This window comes from Phoenix dactylifera, chromosome 5 (assembly GCF_051530095.1).
Source record: "Phoenix dactylifera cultivar Ajwa chromosome 5, Ajwa_hap1_PhDact_Kaust_v1.1, whole genome shotgun sequence".
NCBI classification, from domain to species: Eukaryota; Viridiplantae; Streptophyta; class Magnoliopsida; order Arecales; family Arecaceae; genus Phoenix; species Phoenix dactylifera.
This window is the reverse complement of record NC_143194.1, coordinates 39,198,069-39,211,314: the sequence shown is the minus strand read 5'-3', so window position 1 is coordinate 39,211,314 and position 13,246 is coordinate 39,198,069. Positions and strand designations below refer to the sequence as shown.

The window sequence follows — 13,246 nt, the reverse complement described above, 5'->3', positions numbered from 1 at the left end:
TTCGTCACTCATCAAATGATTGCCTTAGGCTCTGTTCAGCATCAAATAAAACTCCTTGTCCTTTAAGTTTGCAAGGAAATTAATGAGCCAGATACCTTCTAAATTGCCACAAACCTCATCCAGAATGGTGATGCCACTTCCTTTTTCTGTCTTTTGTTTTCTGGGGTGGGGGTGGTGGGAAGGTGGACAGGGAAAACTCCATGAGTTCATTCTTAGGGTGAACATGGAATGAGAACAAGAATCTGGAACTTCTAGGCGATAGTGTTGCCATCTGCTATTGATCACATGAGTGATTGGCATAGCTTCAGGACCCATTTGATTAAGATTGGCAATTACTTTTGGGCCACATTATCCTAAGCCTTCTCCACCTTCCCGGCTTACAAATGCAAAGCCGCACGCTCGAATCTTAAGAAAAGGTAGTCATAAACTTGGTACTTAGGTACACAGGTTTTGATGAGGAAAGTATTAGAGGTCTTAACCTCGGCTTGAACCGACCTTGTTGGCTTCAGCCATAATTGAGGTGAATAACTTCGGAGTAAACCGAGGTGCCATTTTGCTTGAAGCAATAAAGACTAGCAGTTATGACGACACTGTAGTTAATGCATGATCGGCGTGATTGTCGCCGCGCGGAATGATTATTACGTCGTTAACGTGCGCCGATCCTCAGGCAAGTTCATTTAAAGACTCTTCTCTATAAATTTTCTTTATTCCACACTGTTGTTCTATCATTCTGACTTAAACATCGGAGGATCCTTTGCCAAAATCTTTTCGGCAAGTGGATTTTTGTAGGTTGGGCTCGGTTGCGATCAGTTCCTGTTCACCTCGGTCTCGCTCGACCATACTTCTCTTCGATTCTCACCGACCTCATAGCACACCGAGCGGCAATCAACCTCGGCTTAGAATTTAGCAGCAACAGATTTCCCGGCTAAATGGTCATTAGCAGCGATCTTCAAGTTAAAAAGTTGCGAGGAATATCTTAAAGTGGAGAATTACATGTCAAAAAGTTAATCGAAGCCACAATTTGTCAGGATATGATCATTGACAAACCTAGATTTTTTTTCTCCAACAAAAAAAAAAAAGCAGAAGAGAAATCCCAAAATTTGCCGGGTTTATTGTGTCATTATCATTAAAGATTAGTAGATCATCCAAGGCTCTTTGCCATGCTTAGGAATCCATTCAAGTCTTAAAGGGTGTGGTGGTTGTAACTTTATCACCATCTATACTAAATATGAAACTATATCTCATCATCCTGTTTTAGCTTTTAATTCGACGATCCACCGAAGCCGGTTAAATTCCATCTTTTTGACATTTTTGCATGTAGCTGTCAAGAGAACCCCCTTAAGTTCATCACTAAGGTGTGTCGTGTTGATGTGCCATGTGTGGAGCTTAATGATGGAAGGACAGGTAATCCAGAATATAAACCATTGTCTTTCCTTCGGTTTAAAAATTTCACTCCATTAGCATTAGCCATCCCCTATTCTAGAAGCAAAAGGCCAATCTAGAATCAAATCACTCAACTTTTTCATCATTTCATGCAATTGCTAGCTCCTAGATCGCAAGAAATGTGACACATCAATGTGCCCAAGGTACGACAACTTGACTTCCACCCAACTTTTTCTCTCTTTTTTTTCATCCCTTTCCTTTTTCTTCAGTTTTCTGAGCCTGATTGTTTAGGTTATCCCATGAACCTTGACCCCAGGTTCTCTAGCTTGGACCAACACTGCCAAGTTTGAAGTGAGCCAAGTTTATTGGCGCATTAGCTAGTTGCCAAATATGAGAGATCCAGGTGTAATGGAATCTAGAAAGTTAGCTAATGTAGTCAGCTTCCCTCTGGACTCAACTATAAACTTGCTGGCCGTTGGAATCTCTCGTTAATGAGGTTCATCACTTAAGATGAATCTGATTCAGTCCAATTCTAAATTAACAATTTAGTCGTGCCTCGTTTATGGCGAGCAACACCATAAACAATTCTCATGTTAACAACAAGAAACTTTTATTTTCTCCAAAAAAAAAATCCAAACAATTTGGAGCCATGAACTGAGGAAATTATATTCTAAAATAATGTTTGTTTAAGCTTTCTTTTGACAGCTCCATTCTCAAATACTTCAATATCCTTTGATTTTTCTTAAACTTACCTTGTGCTTGCATTGCACGCATCTTAACCAACACCGTCAACTTCGGAAGGCTTCTAGCGAAAGATCTTTCGATGCTTAAATTAGAGATCTAGATCAACAGTGGAAGAGAGATAATAGTATATAGAAGTGTAAGATTGCTTACTTGAGGATTCTCTTATCATCCTTATATATAGGATGTGTGTAGGGTCCGCTACTTGATTTATCGGGCAATAGCATACCATAACTGCATGCATGATAATAACTAATCGTGCATTAACCGCATAGTAACTGCTTCATGCAGATCGTGTGTTAACTGTTGTACCAGACCTACCAGAATAGCACATTGGCCCATACCGAAGTCATTTGCCTTGGCCAAGACTGAGGTCAAGATAGTCGGATTAACTCAGAGATCGGGATTGCCAATATAATATTCTCTCCATCACTTGTCAACACTGGATCTAGATCAAACTAATGGCTAAAACCACATGCAATAAGGTGGTCCCATTTCCGGTAACCTTAATTAGCAATCTAGCATCTCTCTGATTCCTCGCAAAGCCGCTGCCGTTCTTTTTTTTTCCCTTTTTCAAAGGCACCGAATTATCCCTGGTTCGGTAGATAACTCAGCCCATCTCCAATGCATGAAAAAGAAAGTAATTAAACAAATGGAAGGCGACACGATCTCCTCCGCCATGGCCCAACGAGAATATTCCCCTCCTCGCACCAGACAAAAGGGATATTCAACAGGACGATATGGGCGAATAAAACCGACACGTGTCACGAGGCGAATCCTCTCAAAAGCTGAGAGGGAGAGGGGCTAGAGGGAGAAAGAGGGAGAGAATCCACACAAAAGGCGTGGGTTGGAGCCTTGTACCTCAAGACTGATTTGGAAAGCGACCAACCCTCATTATTGCACAGCGAATTCGATGCAGCCTATTCCCCTCCCCTCCCTCTCTTTCTCTTTCTAAAACACTTCCCTCTTATGTTAGAGGAATCTTCTTACCTTCCAGCCCACTTCCTCGAAAGCTAGCAGTAGTAGCAGCAGGGGAGATTCCCATCTCTCCTCTTTCCTCTTTTTATATTCTTTTGGGCTAGGGGATTAAGGGTTGGGCGAATTAAAGGCATGGAGTTGTGTGTGTGTTGCTCACTATTAAGATATTCCTTGCTTAGGGTGTAGCTCTAATACAATAATATTCTTTAGGGTCGCACTAGATATCCCATCTTGCCATCCTCATGAATGCAAGGGTGCAATTGTGTGTGTGAAGACTTGCAGCGTGTACCTTTTGAAAACAAGGAAAGGCCCTCCCTTTCCTTTCAAATGGACTCTTTGTGCGTGTGTGGGTGGGAGAGAGGGGGGGAGAGAGAGAGAATCAATGCATATCTTGTTTGAATTATGTGTGGTATATGCTTTTAGAGCTTTATCATTTGCTTTGATTAATCATATAAGAATCATGGTCCTCACAAAAATATTACTTTGACATCTGTGGGCATATTTTTATTAGTATATCTAGTCTTTTCTACTACTATACTAGAGTTTCAGCCTTTCAGGGAGAAGGATCTTGTGTGTTTCTTACATAGGGCCGGATATCTGGTATATAAAGTGTCATGGAGGAATAGGGATGAATTGAAGTGGGTGGCTGCAAAGAAAGTAAAATGGGAAACATACAATGCACTACGTACAAGCAATAACCGACACAAAATGTCCTAGCTAGAAAGAACACCACATACACCTATGTAACCTTATAATTTTTTTTCTTCTCTTCTCAAAAAATAAAAAAAAAAAGAGGGTTACATGGGTGTATGTGGTGTTTTGTTTTTCTGATGAAAGGTGTATGTGTTTTTTGAATGGGACATGTCAAAGGGACAAAAAAGAGATGGAAATTGTGGAGAGGAAGAAGAATCTTTTTAGGTCTGTTGATTTGAATTGGTACAAGGAGTCCAAAGGTACCAAAACCAGGGCCTAAGCACATGACCGCCTGGCCACCTTGATTCCCTTCTCATGAACCCCTGCAAGCTTTTGCCTTTGTTCTTTGCAAGAAGTTACCATGCCTCTTTGCTTTATCTCCTGCTTTTCCTTTTCCTCCCTTCAAACCCCACTTTATTCTCTCCCCCCTCCAAACTCTCCCCCTAAAAAGAAGGTGATCCCCCCTCGATCCCCGTTGTGCTCACAACATCCTCTCCCCCGTCTCTTATTTTCTCATGTGAGAACTGGTTGAAGGAGAACGCTAGCAGGTACCGTTTGAAATGGGATCGCCATCTGACCTTAGCCTGGATTACAAACCAAATAGCTATCCAATGATCCAAAAGCCTCTTGGAGAACAACCAGACCAGACCCAAAAGATCCAAGAGTTCCTAGCTCGCCTCGAAGAGGAACGGCTTAAGATCGAAGCATTCAAGCGTGAGCTGCCTCTTTGCATGCAACTTCTCAACAATGGTGATCATCTATAATGATCTCTTGATATGGCATAACTTACGGCCTTTTTTTCTCTCTCTTTCTTCTTCTTTTTTTCTTGGAGATATCCACTTAGTTAAGCCATTCAACTAGAAAGAGCTTATTGTTCAGTAGATCTCTATCTGTCTTCATCGTCGACTATATATATCGGAGCACCTCGAACATAATTATTGGCTTTCTTAAGAACATAATCATCATGCCAAGATCTCTAAGCACGAAGCAGAAAAAGACAAATCTCGTGCTTAATTCCTATGAGCCTACAACGTACGTTAACTTCATGTGTATAGATGTAAATTAAACGCATGTCGACCAGAATAGCGCGAATGCAACTGCTTTCTTATAGAACGCGTGGTTTGATTTCCATAGAATTCCTTCATACTTTTCGGTGCCTGAGCCTAATCAACGCTTCTATCTTTTCTAAATTTTTTTTGTCTCCAGCCGTGGAGACTTACAGGCAGCAGTTAGAAACATACCAAACGAACCAAGCGCCGAGACCGGTGCTCGAAGAGTTCATTCCCCTGAAGCACGCGAGCATCGATGGCTCCGAGAAGGCACCGAATGCACCTTCGGAGAAGGCAAGCTGGATGGTCTCCGCGCAGCTCTGGAGCGCGGCCAACGATGCAACCAGGAACCAGCCAATGGCTGCACCCCCGCTAAAAGAGACCGAGCATGCATTCGACGTGAGCCCCAAGCTGGCACTGGATACCAAGCAAAGGAACGGCGGCGCTTTCCTGCCTTTCTCTAAAGAGAAGAACAAAGGCATGGGTTCAGCTTCGCGGGGTCTCCCAGAGCTGGCACTCGCTTCCTCGGAGAAAGCAGTCGAGGAGAAGCAGTCATGTGTGGAGATGGATGGTGGAAGTATCGGCGCGAGGAGAGATAATGGTGGTAAAGGTGGAGCAGCAGAACAAGGGAAAGGAGGAAGCAATCCCACTGAGGGGCAGCCGGCGCCCCAAACTCATCGGAAGGCCAGGAGATGCTGGTCGCCGGACTTGCACCGCCGCTTCGTCAATGCTCTTCAAATATTAGGAGGATCTCAAGGTAGTAAACTATTTGTTAATAGCACACAGTAGTTTAATTGTTGTTTAGAACAATTATATTCTAGTAGCTTACTACTTCTAATTCCGTTAGACTAGTATTGCTATTACATTTTTATTTTTATTTTTGCTCTTTTAGGGTAAAGACAGCATTGTTGTTGTTTTCATTCCTGATTTCCTGTACATATTTGTCTTCATATGAGATAAATAAAAACTTCAGTTATGTTTCTCTATTTTCTTAGACTTTCACAATAGTCTCTTAAATCTAGTCGTTGTTTTTGAACACTTGAAACAGTTGCCACCCCCAAGCAGATAAGAGAGCTGATGAAGGTTGATGGACTGACCAACGATGAGGTTAAAAGCCATCTGCAGGTCTCTCTCTCTCTCTCCCCCTCCCTCTCCCCCCATTCTTTGTGTGTGGTATGTGAATGTAAAGAGATCGAGTTTAAAGGGCAAAAGAGAGAGAGAAAAAAAAAAAGGGTCATGCGTATTCTTGAGCTCACCATTGGTGACCACGACCCATCAAACCTTATTGATCGGACCGCTTTCATGTTCTTTGACTTAACTTTGACTTATATTTCAATTTTTAATTCCTTTAATTCTGTTTTTTGGTCAGAAATATCGACTACACACGCGGAGACCGATCCCAGCACCGCAGGCATCGGTGGCGGCGGCGCCACAGCTGGTGGTGCTCGGCAGCATCTGGGTCCCACCCGAGTACGCTACGTCGGCCGCCGCGGCCGGCCAGGCCATCTACGGGGCCCACGCGGCCCCGGCCCACTACTGCCAGCAGCCCATACCCCAGGAGCTGTACCCGGCACCGCCACCGCCGCACCACCACCACCACCTCCACCCCGCTCTCCACAGGAGCACCGCAGCTGCCACCTCGGCCTCTGCCTACAAGAACAGGCTGGGATCTCCAGAGTCGGAGATGAGGAGCGGCGGCGAGCGGTCGGAGAGCATCGAGGAGGAAGAGGAAGGGGAGGAGCGGGAGGAGGAGGAGGAGGAAGAGGAAGAGGAGGAAGAGGAGGACGTGGAGCCGGCGACGGACGGGAAGGCAGAGGAGAAGGCGTTGGTGCCGCTGGCTGTGAAGGCAGAGGAGGGCGGTGGCCGCGGCGGCGAAGTCGCCCTCAAGATCTAGGACTCCGTACGTCGGCCTTAATTTGTTTTCCTCTTCCGGGGCAGTCGAGGTTTAGGGTTTCGGAGGCGCTTGTTTTCCGTTTGCGGGAACTAGAAAACGCGTGAGACGTACAGTAGGGGCTGTTTGTCGTACTGAGCTCGCCATCCTTTTGCGAGTTAGATTTCATAAAAATGATGGGATTGTCGTTGTTCTGTTTGGAACTTGGGAAAACGACGAGCTGTGAATTGGATTCTCCTATCTATGTATTTAAAATATTTTATTTCTATACATATATATAGATTTTGCAAGCTTCTCAGCCTTTTTTTTATCCCTCCTTTTCGTTCAGCTTCAGTGATGCGTCGTGTGCTGCGCCAATAAGATTTCCTGCGCAACTTGGTTTGATTTTAACTGAATTAGGTTCAATTATGGCATTACCTACAGATTTAGAACCCAATAGTGAACATGGTGTCGGATGGAAACCTCACCATGACTCAAATGTTTCAATTCTCAACCATATTTGACCTCACCATGACCCCTACATTGTTGCTTCAACTTCTGTTATTTTGGGTTGCTTTATGCTTTCATTGGAAAGCATAAACTACCTGTACCTAAACATTGGGATTGCCGGAAAGTTTAGCAATCACTCACTAATTGAGTTTATTCATAATTACCCAATACTTCTAATGCTCGCATTGATCCTATGTGTCAATCTCACAACCTCCATTGAAATGTTTCATCTTTCAGCCAGGTCATCTAAAATTTTGAATCTACTTTACCCAAACACATCATCTTTTTGTCCCCGGTACATGTCGAGCTTGATTCATTTTACAACAGCTGTAAGTTTTTGGAGTCCCGCAGTTCCTAATAGCTGAAGCCTTTGAGGTCGAGTGATCAGTTAATAGCTAACAGTACTTTCCCTTTTCTATTAATTCGAACTCTTGGACCTACCTGCCCAATTCCAACCCAAAGTTGGATTTCGGCCTCTATCCCTGGCCTGGCCCATGCTAATATCTTGGGCCAGGAATTTTGGACCCATCCATGTGGCTGCCGGCTGGGCCGAGGACAATAAGACTGGACACCGTCTCCCTCTCAGAAAGCCGGAGCCCACACCGATAAAAGATTTCCTTCCCTGATTCACGTGTGCGCACGTGCCATCCTCGCCCCGACCGCGCGAAACCCGGCGTCAGGAAGCCAGTTCCACCGACTCCCACAGCCCGCACGTAGCAAATGGAACGGAAGTTTCTTTGAATACCGAAATTGCCCCTCCAGCTTCCAACCCGAACGCCCAAGTTTCTTGAGCAGGAGCGGCACTTTGGTAATTGTCCAAAAACCCAATGGCTTTCTCAGCTGCCTTCCTCTCCACTTTCCTCTTTCTCCTCTCCTTCCGCACCCCCCCCCCCCGAAGTCAACCCAGAAGCATCCGTAGGTTCACATTTCTCCGCAATTTTCTTCTCCTATTCTCTCTCATCTCAAAGACTTACTAAACGCCACAAGAGAGGAGGAGTGGAAACGGATCTCAGTTCTCACAGCAGCTCATGTCTCGGACGAATACAAACCTTCATGCCCAGGTACGTAAGCCCTCTTCGGCCTTCGCCCCTCCAAATCCTCTATAGATACTCTTAAAACACACACAGACGCATACACACACAAAGCGCAGACAGACATTGTTGTCCTTTTGATCTAATTTTTGTCCTCAACCTGTAACCGTGCGTGGCTGGATTTCTTGTTATCGGGGTCGCAGCTTTCTTGCAATTTCAGGGATAGAGAGCTAAGTTTTGCCCTTTTTTTTTCCTGGAATAGAGTAAGTGTGTTTAGGAGTGGTTATTATTAGTTTTATCTGGCTATGGAAACCACAATTTGGATCCAAAATCTTTGGATTCTTGGCATGTTGATGTCGTTGACCATCGCCTCCTCAAACCCACTTTACCGACCTGAAGAAGACCCTTCTGCTAGCCACAACTATGGCCGCTTCCCCGAGGTGGAGAGAGAATGCCGGTCGGTCCTCAGATCGGCTTCCAGGCGGGAATTGGATGCGAACAGGGTCCACGCCATCGAGGCGGAGATGTCCTTCGTCCGGGGAGACTGGGGGCAGGACTCCGGCGACGCCCCTCTGATGCCGTTCGATGGAAGCGATGCTTCAGACGGCCATTCCAGCTTGCCCGATCCCCTTCGCCTGGCAACCTTCATCCTGACCCATGTCGATCTCGCCCATCGCTCTCACCTTACTATGGTGAATGTCAGTGGAGTTCTGGGTATTGGCATATCGAGGAATGGCACCGCCCCGGAGATGCGCCAGCGTTTGTATCCGGAATTCCTGATTTGGCCAGGGAGCTCCGAGCTCAGGATTCTTTTTGAAGGGATCTACGCTGAATCCGGCAACAAGAATGGTGGAGAGAGGGTCTTGTGCTTGTTGGGGAATGCTATGCTTCCGTCTCGTCAGCCCGATTCCACCGACCCATGGGAATGGGTGAAGGATATCGGTTCGAACAATTTCCAGTGGCCCCTTTTGCAAGACGAGCGGATCTTGCTGGTGCTTCACTATCCTAAGGCCTTCACACTGACTAGTAGAGCCGTGCGTGGGGAATTGCGGAGCCTAAATCCACGGTCAAGCCACAGGTACTTTGATAAGGTCCGGTTATCTTCCCAGTTGGGTGCTTATTCAAACTATCAGTTCGGGTCAGAGGAGCTCGTGTCGAAGGCCTGCAGCCCTTACCCTTATCAAGATGATGTGGTGGGTGGCCGCTTCGAGGTCTATAAAGGAACTGGCTTCTGTGGAGTTCTTGATCAGTTCATCACCGGAGAGGTTCTCGATGTTGTACCCAACTGGAACTGTAATTCCACGGATGAATACTGCAGCAAGTTGGGGCCTTTTGCATCAGAAAGGGAGATCAAGGCCACGGATGGGGGTTTCGCCAATGTCGGTATTATGATGCAAGATATCAGGTGCGACCCGAGAACTGGTCGCGATAATGTGAGCTTGGCGAAGGTATCAGCGGTGTTCAGAGCTATTCCTCCATGGGAGAATCGGTACAGCATGGCGGTGGCACAGAGGACAGGCCTTAATAACATGACTCTTTTAGCCGAGGGGATTTGGAACTCATCAGTTGGACAGCTCTGCATGGTTGGATGTCTTAAGTTCGGTAATGGAGGATGCCACTCTCGCATTTGTTTATATATTCCAACCTCTTTCTCCATCGACCAGCGGAGTATCATTTTTGGAAGAATTTCCAGTATCAATGATGGTGCTCACATCTTGCACCACCCGTTGTCATTTGAAAAGCCTGTACATCCTATGCAACTATGGACTAAGCTCAGCAACTACCCTTATGGCGGCGTTACTTACAAGTATTCAAAGATCAAGTTAGCTGGTGCTTTTCTCGAGAGAAGCGAACCTTTTGATTTTGGTACTCTTATCAAGAAATCGCTCCTTAGCTATCCAAGGAAGGGGGATGATACTGATGATCTGGTCAATCTTTCCAATCTCGCAGATGATCTGACACTCCATACATATGTGCTGCCGGATCCGCTACCCAAAATTCGTACACAGAGGCCTTTTCTTCAAATGGAGATACTCTCGCTTGGATCATTGTTTGGGCGCTCTTGGGCATATCAAAATATATCAGTTGCAAAAGGTTGGACTCCAGCCACTCCAAAAGCTGTTTCCACTGAGAAGGAGCTACTTTTGAACGTGGCGGCGGAACTCACTCTCTCTGGAAAGCCATATGCCAATGTTTCTGTGCTATACTTGGAGGGCCTTTATAACCCAGTAGATGGAAAGATGTATCTGATAGGCTGCAGAGATGTCCGGGCTTCTTGGAAAATCTTGTTCGAGAGCATGGATCTTGAAGATGGACTAGATTGTTTGATTGAAGTAAAAGTGGAGTATCCACCAACGACTGCACGGTGGCTCATAAATCCGACAGCAAAGATCTCCATTGCTAGTCAAAGGAATGATGATGACCCACTCCATTTCAACCAGATCAATCTCCAGACACTTCCAATCTTGTACCGGGAACAACGTCAAGACATACTCTCCCGGAGAGGTGTGGAGGGGATTCTTCGAATCCTTACATTGTCAGTAGCAATCATTTGCATACTTAGCCAGCTGTTTTACATCAGAGATAATGCGAGTTCTAGTCCCTTCATTTCTCTTGTCATGCTGGGTGTTCAGGCTCTTGGCTATAGCATTCCACTCATCACAGGAGCTGAGGCACTGTTTGCCAGACTGGCAGCTGAATATGAGTCCCCATCCTACGAGTTTGAGAAGAATCAGTGGTTCCAAATTATGGACTATCTAGTCAAGATCCTTGTGCTGGCTGCATTTCTTCTCACCCTAAGGCTTGGTCAGAAGGTATGGAAATCCCGAATCAGATTACTGAGTCGCACTCCACTTGAGCCACGAAGAGTCCCAAATGATAAACGGGTTCTTCTCTTTACCTCTGGCGTACATGTGGTTGGTTTTATGGTAATTCTTGTTGTGCACTATATTAATGCCTCTAGGAGACCGATTCACCAAGACACATACATTGATTCAAGAGGGAATAGCCATAAACTGCGTGAATGGGGGATTCAGCTGGAGGAGTATCTAGGTCTTGTTCAAGATTTTTTCCTGCTTCCTCAGATGATTGGCAACATTTTGTGGCAGATTAATTGCAAACCTTTGAGGAAAGCCTACTACATTGGAATAACAGCGGTTCGGCTACTTCCACATGTTTATGATTACATCAGAGCTCCAGTTTTCAATCCCTACTTCGCAGAGGAATATGAATTTGTGAACCCGAGCTTAGATTTCTATTCCAGGTTTGGGGATGTGGCAATTCCAGTGACTGCTTCTGTGCTTGCAATTGTCGTGTTTATTCAACAGAAATGGAATTATGAGAAACTTAGTCAAACTCTGAGATCGCAGAAAATACTTCTCCCTCTAGGGTCCAGCGTCTATGAGAGGCTACCCTCAATGTCATTTGAAGCAGAGCTTGTTTCTGGTGTGAATGAAACTAAAACCCAGGATAATTTTCATGGGGATGAAGAACGATGTCCCCTTTCTTAAACAGTTTCCTGTTTCTTTCCTCCAAAGATATGGACTCAATGTTTCCCCCAAAGGATATGTTTCTAAAAGGAGTAACTCTTTTCCCCCTTTTATATATATGTTATTAATGTAATTTTCATATAGAAGACTGTGGTAGGGTTCTCATATATGATTTTCTTATATAAGAGTTACATAGCTGTTCTTTTCCTATGCGTCAAGTGGTCTGAACCATTTGTTTCTGCAGAAAAACTTTGAAGTGGAATCTATAGATTGGGCTTTTCTTATATTTTATGACAATATAGAAACTTGCGTGTGAGATATGGAATAACAGATTGCTATCCTCATGATGAATCTTTTCATACATATCAATGTTATCCTACAATTTTGAATTTCAAAGAGAAGGAGATCACTGAGTGGTTTGTGAAGGGTTGGACAGGTGAGGCAGGGAAGTATGTAGCTTAGCTGCCTGTTCTTAGAGACTTGAATATTACTTTAACATGGTAACGATGTTGTATGCTTTATTGGCAAACTCTCTTGCATTGTGAATCACAGAAATGCAGTAATGAATCTTTGTTTTGTGGAAATCATGTTTTTTCGTTATTTGTTTAATAACTTATTTGGCAACTCAGATTTGATGAGGTTCGTCTAATTCTATGTGCTAGCCATGATATTTGTGAGATTAACATTAGGCATTGCATCTCAAGATGGACTCTGGGAAGCCAAAGGCAATTTAAGTTAGAACCATTGCAGTGAATTTGCTCTGTGGATAATGCATCGACAGAGCATGGCCTTTATTATCCTTGCAAACTGCATGCAAGAGCTATTTGAGTCCTCTGTTAGACCAGTATATTAACTGCACCCTATAATTTTGGCATTACAGTTGCCTCTGCCTCTGTAAGCATGTAAAATGATGTCATATCTTCCCCCAATATACAATGCATGCATGCGTACTTAATTAATTAATTAGGTATGCATCCATGCAGGTGTCTTCTAGCATATGAATGATGAGAAGGGAGTCTAGTGCATTAATTTTTTGACTCTAATATGTATGTTGTATTTGCTGTTACTTAAAAATTACTGAGACTTTGTGTTAGATTCTTGCGCACACAGCAGCAGAAGTCGCAGCATTTATGATTGTGAAGACTGCAGGGGTAACTCAACTCTAGCAGATTTTGAAATCGATGCGACATGATTTCCTAAACACATTCCAGTGGCCAGTGGGTGCCCAAGACTAGTAAAATGTATGGAGGGAGCATTTCCCCCCTATGTTAAATTTGTTTGTAGACAGGATCTGAATATATTAGAAGGTAAATGATATGGTTGATGATCCGGCGAGAATTGGAGCATGAATATTTAGCAAGGCCAGAGTCTGTCTTTGTTTGAGGAATAGCGAAGGTTATTTTCTGAATTGTCCTGTGATATATTTTGCATTCCTGTATTCTATTTTTCAATCACCAACAAAATAAATTGACAGCATAATCAGAATGTCTATTGATAATTATT

The 13,246-nt window shown here is 44.3% G+C and overlaps 2 protein-coding genes across 2 annotated transcripts; both read left to right on the top strand.

The window, feature by feature from the left end:
- Positions 1-4,115: 4,115 nt before the first annotated feature.
- On the top strand, positions 4,116-7,032 carry LOC103708818 (transcription factor NIGTH1). Its single transcript, XM_008793911.6, has 4 exons — positions 4,116-4,545; positions 5,002-5,601; positions 5,893-5,969; positions 6,214-7,032. The coding sequence occupies exons 1-4, from the start codon at positions 4,356-4,358 to the stop codon at positions 6,736-6,738; spliced, it is 1,392 nt and encodes a 463-aa protein (XP_008792133.3). The 5' UTR covers positions 4,116-4,355; the 3' UTR covers positions 6,739-7,032.
- A 1,011-nt stretch (positions 7,033-8,043) lies between these two features.
- On the top strand, positions 8,044-12,040 carry LOC103708819 (PII, uridylyltransferase (DUF2921)). The gene has a single exon (XM_008793912.6). The coding sequence runs from the start codon at positions 8,561-8,563 to the stop codon at positions 11,762-11,764; it is 3,204 nt and encodes a 1,067-aa protein (XP_008792134.4). The 5' UTR covers positions 8,044-8,560; the 3' UTR covers positions 11,765-12,040.
- Positions 12,041-13,246: the final 1,206 nt, after the last annotated feature.